The following is a 20,564-nucleotide window of genomic DNA, read 5'->3' as shown; positions in this document are numbered from 1 at the left end:
GAAGTCATGAATAACGGGATCAATATTTGCAGGGTTTTGCCTGAAGATTTAAGAATTCAACGCAAGGACGGTGAAGAACTGAAGGGTTTAGGTACCAATATATCTCCTGTGAATATACATCAAGCTAACGGGGGGCCAGAAGAAAATTTGTTCACTAGACTGTGGATTTTCATGCAAACTGACTTTTTCTAAAGGAATTCATAAAGCCAAGAAAAAAGAATAGTAATTCTTTTCTTCCTTTATTAGGTCAAGAATAAAATATAAAAAACTAATTTTTATTGTACTTTAGAAAGAGACATAAATCCGTAAAATCTATAGTCTAGTGATCATCCAACATGGACAGCACCTAAAGAAACGGAGAAACCGAAAAACTGAAGCATATCGGATTCTTTCTGAGACTGTCTGTTAAAAGAGAAAGAGTAAAAGAAAAGACGAGACCATGGACTCAATAAGTAGCCAGAGAATTTCAGCAGAATACCGCTGTGCATAATCTGAAGAAAATGAAGAAACGGAATAACTGAATAGTTTCAAGTACTAAACAGTCTTGTTGGCCGTAGTCCTCTATCCAAGACGTCTCACGGTTGATATGATTTAAGCCAAGGCACACTCACACACATACACATTCATTGGAAACAAAATGCAGCTCTGGTAGCCAGATTGAAAGGCTCGACCAGTGGGTAACTTGGCAGCACAGAGAGACACTGCCTGATTTAATAGCTGCCACCTAGTGTCGGTAGGATCTAGTGACGATTGTATCGAAATTTCGATATTTATGGATTTAGAATATCGATACTGGAATATATGTAGTCACATTAAATATCGATTTAAAATATCCATATTTGAATAGAAAAGTATCGATACTAAATATCGACTTTTGAATTGAAAAGTATCGATATTCGAATTGAAAAGAACCCATATTCGAAATATCGACACAAAACATCGATATTTGAATTGAAAAGAATCGATATTCGAAATATCAATACAAAATATTCACTTTTGAATTGAAAAATATCAATATTCGAAATATCAATACAAAATATCGACTTTTGAATTGAAAAGTATCGATATTCGAATTGAAAAGAATTCATATTCGAAATATCGACACAAAACATTGACATTTGAATTGAAAAGAATCGATATTCGAAATATCAATACAAAATATTCACTTTTGAATTGAAAAATATCAATATTCGAAATATCGATACAAAAAATCGACTTTTGAATTGAAAAGTATCAATATTCAAGATATCGATATTCGAATTGAAATGAATCCATATTCCAAATATCGATACAGAACATTGACATTTAAATTGAAAAGTATCGATATTCGAAATATCGATACAAAAAATCGACTTTTGAATTGAAAAGTATCAATATTCAAGATATCGATATTCGAATTGAAATGAATCCATATTCCAAATATCGATACAGAACATCGACATTTAAAGTGAAAAGTATCGATATTCGAAATATCGATGCTGTATCGCCCATCACTAGTAGAACAGTTATTTGTCATAATTCAAGTCGTCGGTTCTGGTTCTAAACACGTGACATGGAATCACGGGCGAGGTTAAAAACGACACGAAAACTAGGACCGTTCCTTCGTGGATTCAGCAAAACGTGTCCCCGGGGTACGTTGAACCCCACGGTTTAATTACACCGCGGGGCTTCGCCAACGGCTGCAAACCGTGCAAGAGAGAGAAAGAGAGCCTGAAACGATACACACGGTCGGATCTTTCAGGCGCGTTCTAACGATTAGCATGATCATCTTTATTAATTCGAGGACACGTTCCGCTGAGCGTACCCCCCCCCCCCTTTCTCCGCGGAACGGAATGGAACGGAAGCGTGGAGAGTGTTCGCGGAACGGACAATTTCTTCCAGTTGTGCAGGAACATTAGAGTTGAGACTTCAACCCTCTAAGTGGTTACATACGTTTACATCTTTCGAAAAATCGGATCTTTTTCCGTTGAAAAAGAAAAGAAAAATATGTACATATATCGTATTATATTGTTAAATTTATCCCCGTGTATTTTGACACTTTTTCGCCCTCTGAAGATAGAATTTTAAAAAATGCGAAAATTACTTTCCATGCATTTGAATAAGTTGCATTTTAAAGTAAAAAGCAGTGGGATATCTCGACGGGACTAAGAGATAGTAAAGATTCCCAGAAAATACATGTTACCCTTTTTCACCCCTTTAGGGGTTGAATTCGGAAAATCCTTTCTTAGTGGATGCCTACGTCCAAAGGGGAAGCCATCTTTTTTAGAACATTGGTTCATGGCGACAGTTTATTGTAATATAAGTGGTACTATAAAGTACTCTCAGGAAATGAACGGTTAAATAGTCCTGGTCTAATTAATTAGTGGTCCAATTTCAAATTTAATATGGAATGTTATAAGGTAGTGAGTGGCTGCAGGTGCTTCTACTTTTGAAATTTACAAAGGTAAAGGGCCGTTACGGGCTAATTATGTATATGGTGGACTAATTTCAAGCTTGATAGCCCTAATTGAAATTATTAGGAAATTGGGGTAATTTAATATTTCATGTAGAATAATTGTATAGGGATATGAGAGGCTCCATGTTCTTCCACTTTTAAAATCTCCAAAGTTAAAGAGACATTACAGCTTAACTAAGTTCAGCCTCTTAAAAACGAGTAAACTTACAGTGTATAGAGGTTAAATTAATTGGTATAATAATTTTGAATTTGTTATAACAAGATACGAATAGAAAATTTGGTAAACACCCTTAATTGCAGAATTCAGATAGTTCTAAATGCCACACTCTCGAAAACCAACAAGCTTATAGTTTATGAAAAGCTAATTAATTAGTAGAATAACCTGAAATTCATTTCAGCGAGAAATCCATCGAAAATTCACTATAAAGTCAAGATAGGGGTCTCGGGAGCTCTGCAGACCGCCCCCCCCCCTCCCCTCCACGTCAACCAGAATTCGAAACGAATTTCAACGTCGGACTATCCGGAAGTCGTCAGGTTAATTGCTTACCAGGAGTTTCTAACCTCACAATTATGCACGCCGGCGGCAGCCGGGGGGCCTTGAACGGTTACATACGTGGCGGTGTGCACGCGTCGTCGTCGTCGTGAATGTCCTAGACCCGTATGCATCGAGGCTGAACTTAATTAATCTTAGCCGGAATAATGAGTCGCCGTTAATGGACGACACCCGGTCGATTTCGATATCGCTTCCCTGTCCAACTTTCCATTGCGCGATCGGGAATTACAACTGTGACGACAGGACGGGGCGGAGCGAGGGAGGAAAGTGTCGGCGCGCGCGATCGATAAAAAAAAAAAACTAAGAATGTCACTTTTACTCTTGCCCGTCGTCTCCCCGACACGGTGATATTGATCAACCGGCTGATCCGCGGTGACGACGGAACGAGCTCCTCGAAATATCCTTGGATTAGAGATTTCATGAACGCATTCATCGGCGTGACGGTCACCGGTGACCGTCAGTGGAAATTTCTTGCACGTCGTCGTTGAGCGTCATAGGAAGTTGGAGATCTTGTGACCGTCAGAGGAATTTCCGTCCAAGTTGTGTCGGTCACCGGTGACCGTCATGGGAATTTTCCATCCGCGTCGTCGGTGAGCGTCATAGGAAGTTGGAGAACTTGTGCCCGTCAGAGGAATTGCCGTTCAAGTTGTGTCGGTCACCGGTGACCGTCATGGGAATTTTCCATCCGCGTCGTCGGTGAGCGTCATAGGAAGTTGAAGAACTTGTGACCGTCAGAGGAATTGCCGTTCAAGTTGTGTCGGTCACCGGTGACCGTCGTGGGAATTTTCCTTTGGTCAAATAATAAAACACATATTTGGAAGAGTGAATGAACTACACTGGACATTCGGTTGGATCCAACGGCTTCCTCAAAGAGTGAAAGATTCAGGTATAGAACTGTAAACCCTTTACGACCGCGCACTTCAGATTCCGGGGCAACGTTTTTACGGGCGCAACAGAAAACGACACTGGGTTTTATTCGTCCGCTTCGAGTGGGAGATGGATGACCGGTACGAACGAGGGAAAATTACAATGTTCCAACACTCACCGGGGAAATAGGCTTTTGGACCCTTTTGTGAACGCGCGCGCGGTTGGTTGGCAATGTTGCTGATTGCGAGTACAGTCTAGTTTTTTTACGAAGAGGAAAAGAATATAGGAATGTGGAACTGGGATAACGTGTGGTTGGCAATGTTGCTGATTATGAGTAGCGTCTAACTCACTTTAAAAAAAGGGGAAGAAAAAATATCTCCTTAAAATTTTGTTAGTTGTAATGAAGTTGGAATTGAGTTACTGAGATGTACGAAGTCTGAGGATTTAAGAAATTCAAAGTCAGAGGAACTGAGAAACACAGAAACTAAGGATCTGGGGTCTCAAAGTCTCAGACTTTGGGGACTCAAAGACTGGGGGGGGGGGCAACGGCTGAGGATCTAACATAGTCAAATGCTGAGGATCTGAGAGTCTCAGCATTTCGGGATCTGAGTGATTCAATCTTTGAGGGTCTGAGTGGTTTAATCTCTGTGGGTTTGAGTGGTTCAGAATATTGAAACCTGAGAGTCAAGATATAGCGATCTGAGAGTCAAATTATTGTGACATAAGTGCTAAAATAAAACGCAGTAGGTACTATGTTTTTTCTACACTAGAATATTCAATATTTTCGCTCAACGAAGGTAAAGTTTTATTGCACTTGTCACTTCGTTTTTTGTCCACTCACACCACGTATAGCCTCATTTTACGATTAAATATTCACAGACGATCTCTCTGTGATCCGTTAATTAAGAAAAAAACATGCTGGTGACCTTTTTTTAGGCTATGCATTCCGGGTGAGATCGGCGAATTCGTAAAACTTTTAATTGCAGCGCGTGGTCCGGTTTTCGCCTGGTGCGCGCGTGTAAACGCCTCACTGATGGGTAGAAAGGAAACCCTGCAGGGGCTCCCTGGGTCCGCCATCGCATGCAGACACCGTTATGCATGTCGCACGCGCGCGAACGAAAGGGACATACCCGCGGGGAATGCAATCGCGAAGCGAGAAAATCAGCTTTCGCAGGGGTTCTCAACCAATCGGGGGGGGGGGGGGGGGAGGAGGAGCCAACGACGCCATGATCTGATTACAGTTTCATCTCCTCTTGGAACATTTACAATTTTCAATCACTTATATCACCTCGTCGTTGTTCTAGGAACATATTTTCTAGTTACTTTTTTTGTGATACAATATGGAATCGAACGAAAGTAACTTAAAATAAAACATAAATAAACATAAACTTTAAATAAAACATTTAAAGTCTTCATTTCCAGAATGAAAATTTAGCAGGTCATACTCATTTAGCACACCAATAAAACAATGTTGAAGTTGATAAATGAAGTAACTTCTATGAATTTTAGGGATCCTCAGTGTTCTCAACTTTTATGTATAGATAAAGTTGACCCACAGATAGATAAAGAACACCAACAGTGTTCTCAACTTTTTCATGGAAAGCACGAATTTTTAGGGAATTTCGTTTTTATTTTTGACTGAGACCAATGACACAAAAGGGTCGGAGGAGAATAATAATGTATGGAACAAATCTGCCATGGTTAGGTTGATGTCTATTTTCATTTAGAGAATGAAAGAAGTTTGTTTTTGACCATTCGAGATGCTCAGAGTTGAACCGCTGTCCGTCGGGTTGAAGTCCAGAAAATGAACCGACGAGGCACTGTTTTTGGTGGACGTTGCCACAAAACGGATTTGGTGACCGAATGTGAGAAAAAATTCTGCGTCGGTCACTGGTGACCGGCACGACGTTGAAGATAAAGTTGTAGCGGTCACCGGTGACCGGCGTGGCATTTAGGATAAAGTCGTGACGGTCACCGGCGACCGACGCGGTATTTGGGATAAGGTTGTGCCGGTCACCGATGACCGGCGCGGTATTTGGAATAAGGTTGTGTCGGTCACCTGTGACCGGTGCGGTATTTGGAATAAGGTTGTGTCGGTCACCGGTGACCGGCGTGGTATTTGGGATAATGTTATGCCGGTCACCGGTGACCGTCGCAGCGATGAATCTGTTAACATTCCTTGATAGTGTTAGTAATAGTGATTCATCCAGTAAATTCGAGCGATAGTGACAATTTGCCCGGGATTAATTTTGGTCGGGATGAAAGGGTCAATTGGATGCGTGTGTGAGCTGGTACGATAGTGTCGTCGATTGAAAAAGAGAGGCGGATCAGGCCATATGCGACCCTCACACAGGAAAGGGAGAGTGCAGGATAAGTACGGATCGCTTCGAGTTGATGCAATGGCGAACCGGTAACACGATCAGGGGGCCTTAAGTACGGGGCCCTTTGCCCTGAAAACCGTTGTTGGGTATTTCGAAACGATGGATTCTGGGAAGAGAAAGTAGCATGTAGTAGTACGTTCTTGATACTACGTTTTATGTAAATATTTTATGTATAGTTATACGTTCTACAGTAGTGCCCCGATAGATGGACATAATCGAAACTAACACCCTTATTGTGTGTATATTGTCAATGCAAAAAATAATCCAGTCTTTATTAACACTTGTCTCTACAGAAATAATATTTACTACGGTACTGCCTCGAAACATGATCATATCCCTGAACACATTATGTACGATCACGTTTCATCTATACATATAAATCAATATAATTCTACGGCAACAGTAGATTTAGAATTTCAACAATGACCATTTATCGAGGCACTACTGTAAATACATATAAATCAATATGATTGTATAGAAAAAATTAGAGAGTAGATTTAGAATTTCAACAACGACCATTTATCGAGGCACTACTGTAAATCAGATAAAAGTAAGTTCAAACTGCATCTATACATATAAATCAATATGATTGCATAGAAAAAATTAGAGAGTAGATTTAGAATTTCAACAACGACCATTTATCGAGGCACTACTGTAAATTAAAGAGAAATAAGATCAAACTGCATCTATACATATACAAATCAATATAATTCCACAGCAGCAGTTAAAGAGTAGATTCCGAAATTCATTAACAAGCAGTTATCGAGACAGATGCAATAACTCGGAAGAAAATCGCAGTTCCATCGAGTCGGTCTAGAAACGTTAGCAAGTCGCTACGCGTGTGATTATTTAGCAGCGGTTTTCAAGGCCTCCGAGCAAGCACCATCGCGCGCCAGGTCGTTTTCACTGGCACACATATACCGTGTACCTACAACCTGTCCCGCGATCGCGGCGACGGCTTGGCTCTATCGTGCCTTAATATCGCCGGCTTATCGTTACTAGTTTCCCAGTGCGTGTGCGACACCCGCGCACGCATCCGTGCGCACAATCGCCCCGGTTGCAACCTGCAAACCGCACGTTCCGATTACATAACCGATCGTTCACGAACCCGGCAGTTATACGGACAAACTGGGTGTTTCGAAAGTAATCGAGCACTCCGGGGCTGACGACGATTAGTCGCCCAGAGCGTTGCCGGACACCGTTTGCTGCCCGTCCAACCGTGGCGCGGTTATTATTAGATTGAACTCGAACTCGTCGTTCGAACGCGTTCGTTTCGGTGGATTCTGATAGATTGGGTGCTGATGCTGACTGGTTACTAGCTATTTCATGGCCTTCAGTTATGTCATAGTTATGGTCTTGTAGTTATAGTCATGTTGTGTTCATGTTATAACCATGGTACAATCATGTTATAATCATATTGTAATCATGTTATAGATGTATTACAGTCTTAGTACAATAATATTGTAGCCCTATTACAGTCATAGTGTAGTCCTAGTGTAATCCTAGTACAGTCCTATTATAGTCGTATTATAGTCCTATTATAGTCGTATTATAGTCCTATTATAGTCCTATTATAGTCCTATTATAGTCCTATTATAGTCCTACTATAATTCTATTATAGTGCTAGTAGCTCTACTATACTTCTATTATAGTCCTAGTAGTCCTACTATACTTCTATTATAGTCCTAGTAGTCCTACTATAATTATATTATAGTCCTAGTAGTCCTACTATAATTCTATTATAGTCCTAGTAGTCCTACTATAATTCTATTATAGTCCTAGTAGTCCTACTATAATTATAATATAATTATAGTAATCCTACTATAATTCTATTATAGTCCTAGTAGTCCTACTATAATTATATTATAATCCTAGTGTAGTCCTGTTATAATGTTATTGTAGTCCTAGTATAGTCAGGCTATAGTAGCATTTATAGTCTAGTAGTTACAACATTGTCTTTGATAGTTTCTTTCCGTTCAATTTCTTCATTGTATTTGGGTCCAGAAATTAGATAGTTGAATTTGGACGTTTTCATAACCTTTGGAATTGGCATGCGAGGAACTGGATCGCTGATTAAGTTTTTCAAATAGAAAATGTTCTTCTATAGTGATAAATAGATAATCAGACACCTTGTCACCGGTTAGAGTTCAGTTAGAGTTTAGTTGAGTTGTTCTTTACATCTATTTTCCTGTAAAGAATTTAGTAGTTTTTCCTTCAGAAATAGATTAACGTGGGTTCTTAAGTCCAGACTAAAGGCCAGTCTAGTAAATAAGCATTAACAGCGACATGGAATGAGACTCACCTCTGGGTGGTGCCGGTGGGGCCCTCTTAGGGGTGTCGTCCGCAGAGGGTGTTCTCTCCCTCATGCTTTCCTGTGGGACCCCTTAGAGCCACCACTTCGGCGAACCCATATGCCACGTCCTCCTGAAACATATCAAGAAGAAAAATCTTAAAGACCTATTCATTCGACGGTCAGTACTTTCACTGCCAACAAACACAGGGCTATGTCCCTAGTTCTTTGCAATTAAAACCCACTGGGGCAGAAGTACACCGTCGAGTACTTCAGAATAGTTGAGACACTACTGTGTGTCACAATGAGTAAAATATGGATTTGCATACATGCAGTTTGTTTCCACGGAGATTGTTATAAATATTTCTGCTGTTCCAGTCTACTTTACAAACTTTTAAGTATTACATTTCTAACTATTTCACTTTCTTATATAATATTACAATTTTAAGAAATACGGTATTAGCAATTGAAGCAATTGCAATATCTTTATGACGAGTATACTCGACAAATGTACAAAAAATTAACATTTCTTTATGACATGTATACTCGTCAAGAACAGAAAAAAAATGCTATATATTTATAACGAATAAAGTCGTCAAATATATAAAAAATTACCTTTTCATTATGACGAGTATAATCGTCAAGTACATATAAATTGCCATTTCTTTATGACGTGTATACTCGTCAAAAGAAATTATCAGGTTGAGTATCTTACTAGGTTCAGAATCAAAATAGAAGATATTGATGCACATGACGAAAGTTTTGTCTTTAATTGTATTTTACAAAGCCCTGTACGCAATAAATATATAAAATGCATAATCTGGTAATTATAATACGTAGTTGTAACGTCGATCTATCCCGACGACGGTTTTGCGGTTGAGAACCGCTGTCGGTGGTGTTCCTACGCTCGATGATGCAGTAGGAGAGGTCTCGCCTAGCTTCAGCCTGGCGTATTGCGATGCCCGCCGTCGACGACGACGGTCTATCGTTGTGGTGAGCGTGTGTGCCTCGTAACATCGTATCACCTGCACGGGTATACTGTTACTCGATTCTGTTTCCGAGGCCCTCCGCAACCATCCTTTTTTTTTTCACCATCCGTCCGTCGCGAAGCGATGCGCAGAATCCGCTCTTCTGTCTCCGTTTTCCGTGCTTATTGGGACACGATGCGCGCGCGCGCGCGCTGGTCATCGAAATGGATCGCGAGGAACCGACGGTTTCGGGGCTTTATTTGCTCTTGCTTTTGATCGGTTTGTTTCGCACATTCTCTTCTGGTTTTCCATCGCACAAAGGCACACGGTCGTCGCGTGACTACAACAGTACGTACGTCTGAGGGTTCTTGAGGAGATATCTTTGTCAAGTGAAGTTTGGATTGGAGTTTCGAAATACTTGATAGTTTAAGTGACTGGAGACTAGAGTACCTAAAGGTCGATGTACTCGAGGATCAAAGGATCTGAAGAGTTAAGTACCCCAAAGTCGAGGTACCCGAAAGTCGAGGTACCCGAAAGTCGAGGTACCCGAAAGTCGAGGTACCCGAAAGTCGAGGTACCCGAAAGTCGAGGTACCCGAAGATAAAAGTATCTAATGATTGAAGTATCCAAAGTCCAGTGCCTGAATTTAGGGTATCCAAAGTCCAATGACCCTGAATCGAGAGTACCTACCAAAAGTCCAAAAGTCTCAGAATCTGGAGTACCCAAAGTCCCAAAGTATTAAAATCTGGAGTACCCAATGTCCAATGACCCTGAATCGAGAGTACCTACCAAAAGTCCAAAAGTCTCAGAATCTGGAGTACCCTCAGTCCCAAAGTATTAAAATCTAGAGTACCCAAAGTCAAACTTTCCGGAATCTAAATGATCAACAGTGAAAGCTTTTGGCATTTGGAGTAGCCAAAGTGAAATCACCCTAAATTTAGAATTCCCAAAGGCTCATGAACCTGAATTCAAAGTAGCAAAAACCTATCGAATCTGGATCTGGAATATTTGAACCTAAATAATCTGAACCTCAAATGTCTCAATCATGAAGTATCTAGGCTTGAGGAGTTTAAAGGACTGATTTACCCATATCTACAAATAATTCCTATTTTCCATCTCCCTTCCGGTACACCCTGTATGAGTAACAGAACCGATCGGTTCGACCGATAGATAACGCACAATTTCGTGGATGTTCGAAGTGCCTCAAGCAGCAGTCACTGGCAAACATTAAGAGATAAGAAACATTTGAAGTAACATCTTATCTGGGACACTCTATTCTTCGCTGATAACCAAATAACCCGGAATTACTCAATACTAATAGATAATCACCTCCATAATATAATTGATCTTAAAAACATCCAAATCCATTCTATTCGACCTGCTTTCGTTATAAATTCCCTAACCTGCTCGATATTGTAACCAATAAAGAAACACGTGTTAACGATTAACATACAAACTTTCATATTTCATTGGACCAGCTGCAAATGCCGATTGCAAAGTGAAAAGATAGTGTCACGTTACGACCACACAAAGGCTGGATCAAACAAACACACCGAACATTGTTCGGCTCCTGTACAAAACTAAACAAACGATAAGACAGAATCCGCTCGTTTCTATCTCCCGGCTGCATGCACGCACGCGTGCATCCGTAATCAGGCGCCAGTGGTGCTCAATCACCAATTTCCATCGTTCCTATTACCATGAATTTCCGTGAAACGCCAGACATTTCGTATCATCGAAATGCTGTGCGAACAAATAGGCGCTCCCGTTTACGTTAACGCTTGCTCTTAGAACAGTGTTTCTACCAGTGGTTCTCAACTTGGGCGTGAAACGCTGGAACACCACTGTGGATCGTTTATTGGTCGGTTCTACGGTGTAATGGGCATAATTGCTACGACTGACAGTCCGTTATTAGACGTGTCGCTCCTTGAGAACCGCGAGATACTTGTGTCGAGCAGTGGTTCTCAATAAATCGATGACATAATTGCTGGTTTCTGAAGATGTGCATGTCATACAGGACGGTGACAGGTAATCTTGTGGTCTCTACAAGGCATTTTCTTATCAACTGTCTCTCAACGATTAGGTTATTCTTCAAACAGAAGTGACAGAGGGGTTGTAGGAGGTTAGGATGAGTCATTCGTAAAAAATGTAAGGGTCAATCAAAAGACAGTCTGTTCAGACAGTCGTATCAAACGAGTAGTCCTTTATTTCTTCTCAAGTTCATTTCTTACCAAGAATATCAGAAGTTAATCATACTTTTCGTCGTTCCTCCATTCGGACGCCATTTTGATTAAGCCTAAGGGCGGGAAAGTACACTCGATTCAAACTGATAGGGTTAAGTCGTAAGTTATTTTATCGTAAATTCCGTATATTTAACGAATAATAAGTAAAATTCTTGGACGGATATCTTGTTGCGGGTCATGATTGACCCAGCCACTATTCGTATAATGGGGTGAAGAAACTTTTTTTCTAAAAAAAAAACAAAGGATCAGTTATTGTGGACCTCGGAGCAGAGAATATGAACGCCTGAACACTGAATCCCTATAAATCAAAGGTTGTCCAGAGGGGTTGTGTTTGGCTGGAATGCTGAAACGCGGCATTCCGCCGTCGGAAAAGTTTGCAGTGCAACACTGTTACCGGAATCATTCCCTTTTTATCCACCTTCTTCTTCGTCGTCGTCTTTTTCGTTCCTCGACAGTTTTCATAGAAACGCGACGGTACTTAAAATGACCGTGATATCGATTAAATGCCTGGATTTTGTACTCATCACACAGGTCGGCCGATCGATACTAATTAAGTAAACAGTTCACCTAATGTTTGCCTTTCGATAAACAAGAGGAAAGATGGGGGAGATTAATTAAAATTCAAAAATATATTAACGATATTGTAAATATTTACGTAATATTCTTTCGAAAAAAAATTCATCAGGCAGATACCCTGAAATTTTAGGACCTGGGCTAGAAAAGGATAGTGAAGCAGAGGTTTTTTTAATCGATTTTCATGCTTGATCGAAATTAGGTTAGAAAGTGAATGGTTGGACGTCTAAATAGCTCGGTGTTACGAAACTGTGGCACGATCACCTCCCAGTGGTTAATAAAGCACGGTATAAAGTAACCATCAACGGTGGTTTTATTCAATGATTCCAATGACACGGGGCACGTCATGTGCAGTGCCTCTCATGGTGGAGTGGAATATCAGGTCATGCGTGACATCGTGCATGTTTATGCAAAATTAGACATGTATGTTTTTTCGTTAATATTTTACAGTTTGTACAAAGTTTGTAGTCTAATTATGAGCGGTAGGAAAACGGTAGCCCCGCCCTTTTTTCCATTAGGAACATTTATCAATAAATATATCAGATCCCACTTGATCTAAAAAGTTGATATTTTGAGAAAAGTGTCTCCTTGGCAGACTGATTAAATTATGTAATTCTAAAGAGTAAGATATATTTTAAGGTTCGTCTGAAACCCCGTCCCATTATCTCCAATCCCAAGCCACGCCCCATTGGTATTGGTCATCTTACGAAATACTATTCTCCCTTAACAATGAAATTATGTAATATCAGATCAGAGCACGTAATGTCAATTAAGCCACTTAATTAATTATATGTTGTATAATTCGATGGATTAGTGGATATTGTTCTAGGAGGAGGATTCTAGCCCCGCCCCTTTTTCCATTAGGAACATTTATCATGTAATGTTTGACATAGTACTTGATCAGGAAAGTTGATATTTTGAAAAAAGTGTTTCCATGACAGACTGATGAAACACTCTAATTCTTTATTCGTTTGAAAACCCACTCCTTATTCCTATCAATCCTAAGCCACGCCTTCCTGGTGTTGATCACTTTACCAAACAGTATTTTCCATTAACATAGTATCAGATCAGAGCAATGCCAATTAGAACACTTAACTAATTATACATGGTATAATTCTGATGGGATAATACTAGCCCCGCCCCTTTTCCCGTTAAAAAAAAATTCCTGATTTAATGTATCAAAAATCATTTGAGCCAGAAGTCTAGTATCTAATAGAAAATGCTTTCTCAACATCTTCATTAAATACTATTACTTCAAGATCCCCAATGGCTTCGCCCTTTTATCCTAACAAGTCCCAAGCCACGCCCCCAAGATCTGTCCAACGATACCGGGCCATGTACTGTCCGTTTGCAAATAGTTTCGGTCACGTTTCCATGCAAAATATTCGAAGCATAATATTATTAAATCGGCCGACACGCGATTGTTCACCGCCTGGTCACGCGATATTTAACAACTATAGCCGTTAATCGACGCTTATCGGGGGCTTTATAATTACGAATCGTTATTGGCGGCGTTGAAGTAGCGCCGGGGGCCATTCATAATCAATGACGAACGGTATTTAAATTTGTGTGCGAATTGACGTTAATCGAGAGAGAACTGCCAATGGACATCTGTTTAAAAAAAAAAAAAATAGCAGGAAAAACGAGCACATTCGAGGTTATAAAACGATTCCTGACCCATTTTCATCCACGAATCGAGGGAAACTGGGGGGAAAAAATAAAATTGGAAAATCGTATCCACTTTCTTTGTTCCATTTTCATCGGAAACGTTCGCTCGGTTTGCCTGGCCACAATTCTTTCCAACTTTTCATATTTCGGGCGAAACCTGAAGGGAAATTTCAAATGTGATTGGTCGAGAATCCGTGAGGGATTTGGAATCATGTACCGGGTGGTGAGAAAAAAAGAGAATAAAAATTATTGGTTTGGTTTTTAAAAAAAATAATGAAGGACGGTATAAGAAGACCATGGATTCGTATCAAATTCATTTTTTTCACTGGAATAATATACCGGGTGGTAAGAAAAAAAATATTAAAATTGTGAATTTATCGATAATTGTTCGTAGTGTTTAATTTTTTTAAACGACGTCTGTGATATTATGGCGTGATGTTAAAATTAGAGTAAATTTTAAATAGAGAAGGATTTCAAAAGGGGTGGGGGAAACCACAAGCGTTAATTCGATTGTTATGAATAAAATACGAATCGGTGAAAGCTCGATATGCGCCCGGTTCCACCTTCCTGGCGGTGTGAAACTTGCGAAAATAAACGGCAACGTGTATATATCTCCAGCTCGATTGTATAAGCTTCCTTTGCGAATGACACAGTATCGACGTCACGCGCAAACCTCCCTCGCGCTGAAATTCGCTGATTCAAATGCAATATTCCATGGTTATTCGCTGAATCACTAAAAATAATTTTCCTTTATTAAAAACGTATAGAAACTAAAATACAGCACTTTATTCGGTACATTTTCTAGACACTACCTTTTGTTATCCTAAAAGCTGAAATTTTAACGAACATAACCTCAATTCAATTACTCGATTTTTGAACCTATTCTGGCGTGAAATTTGGAATACTCAGAATGGTGTCGTGAAAAAAGACAATTTTTAGCTTGAAATTTGAGGAATTATAGTGCTGATAAAAAATCGAGCATTACCTCCCTATAATACCTCGCTTAGGAAATTATAGGGAGCAGTGGATACGATTTAGAATCCTTTAAGAGAAGAAATATTGACGAAACTTAAAATAGTAGAAAATTTAATTAAATAAATTTGTGTCATTCCAGCTTTCGTAAATTAACCAATAAATACCACTTCATTATCGATCCCCAATATCGATACTAATCGGCCTCACATTGCACCAAGGGGGACATTTTAAAATACAGGTCCTCTATTCTTATTAAATACCAACACCACAAATTTCGTGAATTTTTTGTTCACAGTCACGGAAACTGGTTATCAATCGCAAAATGCTACTTCAACGACCAAGTATACTATCTATAGCTTGTGGTTTTCGCGAGTAAAACGTTCTCACGGAAGAGGTTATGTATTGTTTCGAGGGAACCGTTTCTTTCGCCTTCGCGCCACAACACGCGATTCCGTCGTTTCGCCGTCCTTTTCTCAACAGCGTTCCTTTCTCTCTTCTAAACGCTCTGGGGGATTCGGTCCTTTTCTTTAATATTCCTGATGTCCCCCACTCAGCAGCCCATGACTCGAAATCCAAGTACAAAAGGAGAGAGAGGGGGGAAACAGAGAGACAAAGGGGCAGCACAAAAGCGAGGAGAGGACCCGTCTTTTGTCCACAACGCGTTCGAGCGTCCTCCTGGTTTTTTCGAGTATTCCGGAAAGGCTACCGAAATACCATTGTCGACGACACGGGTCGAGTATAGAATCGCAGCGAGCCGAATTCGTGTGTGTGTGTGTGAAGTCTGCGTCGAGTGTCCAATTCAATTTTATCGAGTGTCTTACACGATTAAAAAATTATTTCAAAGGCATTACGTGGATCTGTTGCGACAGAACTGTCCAGAAATGCATCCTGGGAAGGTACACACACACACACCTTCTTTTCCACCTTCTTCCAACGTTGTTACTGTCCTTGTGATTTGATTCGTTCCGCCACGAGCTTCAGAGCATGGAGAAGGTTCTCCTGCCCAGGGACGCGAATCGATATCTGTAATCGGTAATTGGTAACTGACGTACCGACTGATTCTGGTGTTTATTTTTATTTTTTTTATTTTGAGGCGCTTATTCGTCGATGTGATTAAGTCCACTACACAATCATCAAGGAAATTTATTTTATACATAAAAAGTTTAGCAACAATTCTTTGGTGTTGAAATGTGGAAAAATGTTTTCAGTGGAGTTAGTCTACTTTGACCTGTGAATGGTTCAATTAGAATACACTTCAAGAGGATGTTAATGTTTATTTACGTTTATTTTTGTTATTAAATTGCATGTTATGTAATTTCTACGAACAATACTTGACATTGTTTGGTACACGTAAATATATAGTGAAAGGAGCATTTTTTGTGAGAGGTATTGTCGGTACGTCAGTTACTATCACCGATTATAATTACCCAGATGAATTAGTCCCTAGGAAAGGGAAGCTTCTCCATCATTCCTTGAAGTTCGTACGGAACGAATCAAGTGACCTTAATGTGTGCACACAAATTCCACCTGAATGTAGGATCCAATATGGACAGTTTCCATGAAAACGACACAATTGTGTTTTATATTATATTTGTTACACCTGTCTTTTTAGCGTCGCAGTTTCCCAAAGTAGACATGTAGTGTGGAAGGGAAAGCAGGTGCACAAGGGACACTCGCGCTGGATATCGGCGTATTAAGTCGTTACGACTTTCCAGCGCCAATGGTGACGCATTTTTAAACATTTCAGTCCGGTTGAAAGATTCTAATGAAAACACGCCTTAATAGTGATTCTACTGAATGCTCTATCTAGTTACTTTTTTGTGAATAGAAATTATTGTCGATTGCCCGAATAGGTACTACTGGGGGAATATTTATTTAACCCTTTGTGATTCAGAGGAAAATGGACAATATATATATACACAGGGTGTTTCAGAAGTCAATTCCCAGTGCCACTGAATATTGTATTAAAATTAGATTGTTGAATCAAGAATAATGTACCACGTCGAGGTTTTAAAATTCCTTGAGCGTATTTCGTTGAGTTTCTCGAAATGACAGGCGTCGGGCGGGGCGTTTTCGTGCGACAAAGGCAACCCTCGTAAATGGGATATGAATGAAGGAAAAGTTCCACGAGGCCAGCGATATATCGCGGAATGGAATAGCACTCCCCGAAATATTCGCGATAAATTCACCTCTATCTACCCTTCTATTCTCCTTCGTAAATAATTCCTTGCTTACGATCGACTATTAACCCTCGCGCGCTGCCAATGGTAATTACAATGGCGGCGAAAACTCAGACCTGAAGAATCGAGTCGACAGTTTGAATATAGTATACTAGAGTTAAGCCTGCCGTGCCAGGACACCCCAACTTTCGAACGTTCTCCTATCTGAATGTTATACCATTTGAACATTCTCCTATCGGAACCCTCCGCTATCGAAACCCTCCAATATCGGAACCCTCCAATATCGGAACCCTCCAATATCGGAACCCTCCAATATCGGAACCCTCCAATATCGGAACCCTCCAATATCGGAACCCTCCAATATCGGAACCCTCCAATATCGGAACCCTCCAATATCGGAACCCTCGAATATCGGAACCCTCGAATATCGGAACCCTCGAATATCGGAACCCTCGAATATCGGAACCCTCGAATATCGGAACCCTCGAATATCGGAACCCTCGAATATCGGAACCCTCGAATATCGGAACCCTCGAATATCGGAACCCTCGAATATCGGAACCCTCGAATATCGGAACCCTCGAATATCGGAACCCTCGAATATCGGAACCCTCGAATATCGGAACCCTCGAATATCGGAACCCTCGAATATCGGAACCCTCGAATATCGGAACCCTCGAATATCGGAACCCTCGAATATCGGAACCCTCGAATATCGGAACCCTCGAATATCGGAACCCTCGAATATCGGAACCCTCGAATATCGGAACCCTCCAATATCGGGACCCACCAATATCGGAACCCTCTACTATGGGAACCTCCTACTATTAAAATCTTCTATTCCCCGAACGTTCTGTTATTCGAACAATGTAATTCACGGTTCAGGAAAGTCAGTTCCGAGCAGCGGATGTCCAAACGCGTCGGCGCCTAATGGCACGTGAGCAGTCTTTCGAAAGCTCGCCCGGTACGTGTCGCCTGTGTGTGCAAGCTTGCGATTGCAAGCGAGGCCGGTCCCAGTGCAGCTAACGTGATTTACCGACGTCTACCGCGATTTATTTGCAAATCGACAGCGCAGAAACAGCAGGCTTGACGCTCGCGCGGGCGGGGACGGCAGACACTGTTTGCGAAAGCCCGAAACACGAAATTACGGATTTCGTGTAGACTTTGTAATAGGGGGAAAAAGGAACTATCGATTTCCTCGGGCACGTTTCAACATGGCGGACAGAATACGTTTCCACATAATAGGAAATCTTGCAACGTAACGTCCGTACTCAATAATCTGGCAACACTGAACAACTGTACGGCGTGAAGTGTAGAAAGACACCATGTAAATTTCTTATATTTACAATAATTCACTAGGTAATACTTGATTGTTCAGGTTTTTATGGAAACTTCTAAGAAATTGATTAATATGGCACCTAGAGGATCAATAAAGAAAGAACAAAACTATTATTTCTATAATAATTATGCGTAATATTTAACTGATACAATGGCCAATAACATATCAATAATGCAGCAATATTGTATTAGTATTGCAAATGTTCGAAGCCCTTCAATTAAGAAAATGTCTGTACATACCTGGGAAAATAGATGAAAGTCCATTAAAATTGGCAGAATAGACGAGGGTTGGAATGGCAATAACTCGGAACTTCCATCTCTTTTCCCATTTCTAAATGCAAAAATGAATTCTACGATAAAATATACATCCATATGCACTGCAGTATAAGTAGGGGAAGAAATGGACCCTCATCCCTTTCCCCCTATACTCTTCCTATTAATACACCCTTCCATACAGTTTTTATGGTGTTCAAGACAAATGAACCACCTTGTATAATATTATTTAAATCCATGTACAGAATACTTCATCAATCATTCTTTAATTATTTCGTGAGATAAGTAAACAAAAAAGGAAAATGTAAATTTAATTTTTCACTCGATCCAAAATGGTGTTCACAAAATGGCGGCAATTTTACATTTGACGATTTTCCATACTGTCATGTGACGATCGAGGAAGCTCTCGCAGCCACTACCACTACGATCCGTCGGGTCTACCGTTGCGGCCGCGAGTTCGGTGTCGCCAGGAATGGCGCAACGCGATTTTGCGGTACCGATACGAGCCGAGGCCGACGAAAATACACCTCGGCCGTTCCTTAACCGTCTTGCCGACTCTATCAAAAGCCAAATCTATCCCCGTCGAACGGGAGGCGGCGGCAAGACGTCCGATCCGACGGGATAATTCCTAGTCACGGAAATTCTCTCCAGTCTGGACACTGTCTGTTATTGTACCGTGTATTCGTATACCGGGTGTCCTAACAGAACGGAACTAAATCATTAACTATATCATTCTGCGTCGAAAAAATTCGAGTTATAAGTCCCAGATGATCATGGCTTTTCTTTCTATTCTGGAAACGGTCTGCCATTGTTCCCATGCGTTCGTATACCTGGTGTCCTAACAGAACGGAACTACACGATTAACTATTATATAAAATTCTGAATTAACATTTCATCAAATGTTTTACCTTGCCTTTCAGGATAGACTTAAAATTTGAGTCTCGAATGACCCACGTTCGTCATCCATGGGTCAAAGCTGGACCGGGTCAATCGTGACCCATAACAAGATTTTGCAGAGATACGTATACGTGTAATTTAGTATTCGCTTTATCGCTGCGTGAACGATCGACGACGGGTCGCCGATGACCCAACCGTAGGAAAATACAAAGACGCGTGAGTTAGAAACGTATAAAAATATACCATTCGACGTAGATTGTTAATTGTTACCTAAACGACGTTTTAACTTTTACACTTTCTCCGAAGATAATTGTTTAACAGACGTTTCTTTGATTTTGCAATTTCTGAACTACTCACGAACTATTAGTCCACCTGCGTTCGTTATGATCTGGCTAACAAGAAATTCTAATCCGAGCGCGATAATTGGAGATCCGTGAGCAGACACGTTCCTTCTGGTCCGTGTGTTCTTAGCGAGAGACGTTCGCGATTCATACGCGAGCAGGAAACTTTACCCTTATTAGGAATTTACCTCACGGCAGAGCGCGTGCCCTGTCTCGGTCCGCCATTTTCTTTGCCCTTATGCGGCCGGTTGTGAAAGTGTTAACACTTCCATCGCTAGTTTCCGAGCAGCTTGACAACCGCTGTTAACACACGGGCCTCGATGCATAACCGTGCAGGCGCGTGGAAAACGTCGATACCAGGAAAACAATGCCCAGCCTGAGACGAATGTTTAACGAAACTTCTGATCGCCAAAGCTGGGTCGACCGTGACCCACAACACGCGTACATTCACATATAATTCCATTGAACCGATATTCACTTAGGTGATACAGAAACAGTTTGATGGAGAATATTCATCACGGGTCGCTGGTGACCCAGTCGTAGGGACTCTAATTAAAATCCA

At 40.7% G+C, this 20,564-nt stretch overlaps 1 protein-coding gene across 1 annotated transcript in view; it reads right to left on the bottom strand.

Annotated features, from left to right (window-relative positions):
* Positions 1-18,779, bottom strand: part of LOC107187065 — a 62,576-nt gene extending 43,797 nt beyond the window's left edge. The window contains exons 1-2 of the mRNA XM_015575060.1: positions 18,732-18,779; positions 8,559-8,680 (exon numbers count right to left, since the gene is read on the bottom strand). Of these exons, the coding sequence (XP_015430546.1) occupies positions 8,559-8,622 (64 nt within the window). The 5' untranslated portion in view covers positions 8,623-8,680; positions 18,732-18,779. The remainder of the gene's footprint in view (positions 1-8,558; positions 8,681-18,731) is intronic.
* Positions 18,780-20,564: the final 1,785 nt, after the last annotated feature.

The sequence above is a fragment of the Dufourea novaeangliae genome, unplaced genomic scaffold (assembly GCF_001272555.1).
Source record: "Dufourea novaeangliae isolate 0120121106 unplaced genomic scaffold, ASM127255v1 scaffold96, whole genome shotgun sequence".
NCBI lineage: Eukaryota > Metazoa > Arthropoda > Insecta > Hymenoptera > Halictidae > Dufourea > Dufourea novaeangliae.
This window is presented reverse-complemented; position numbering and strand designations above follow the sequence as displayed.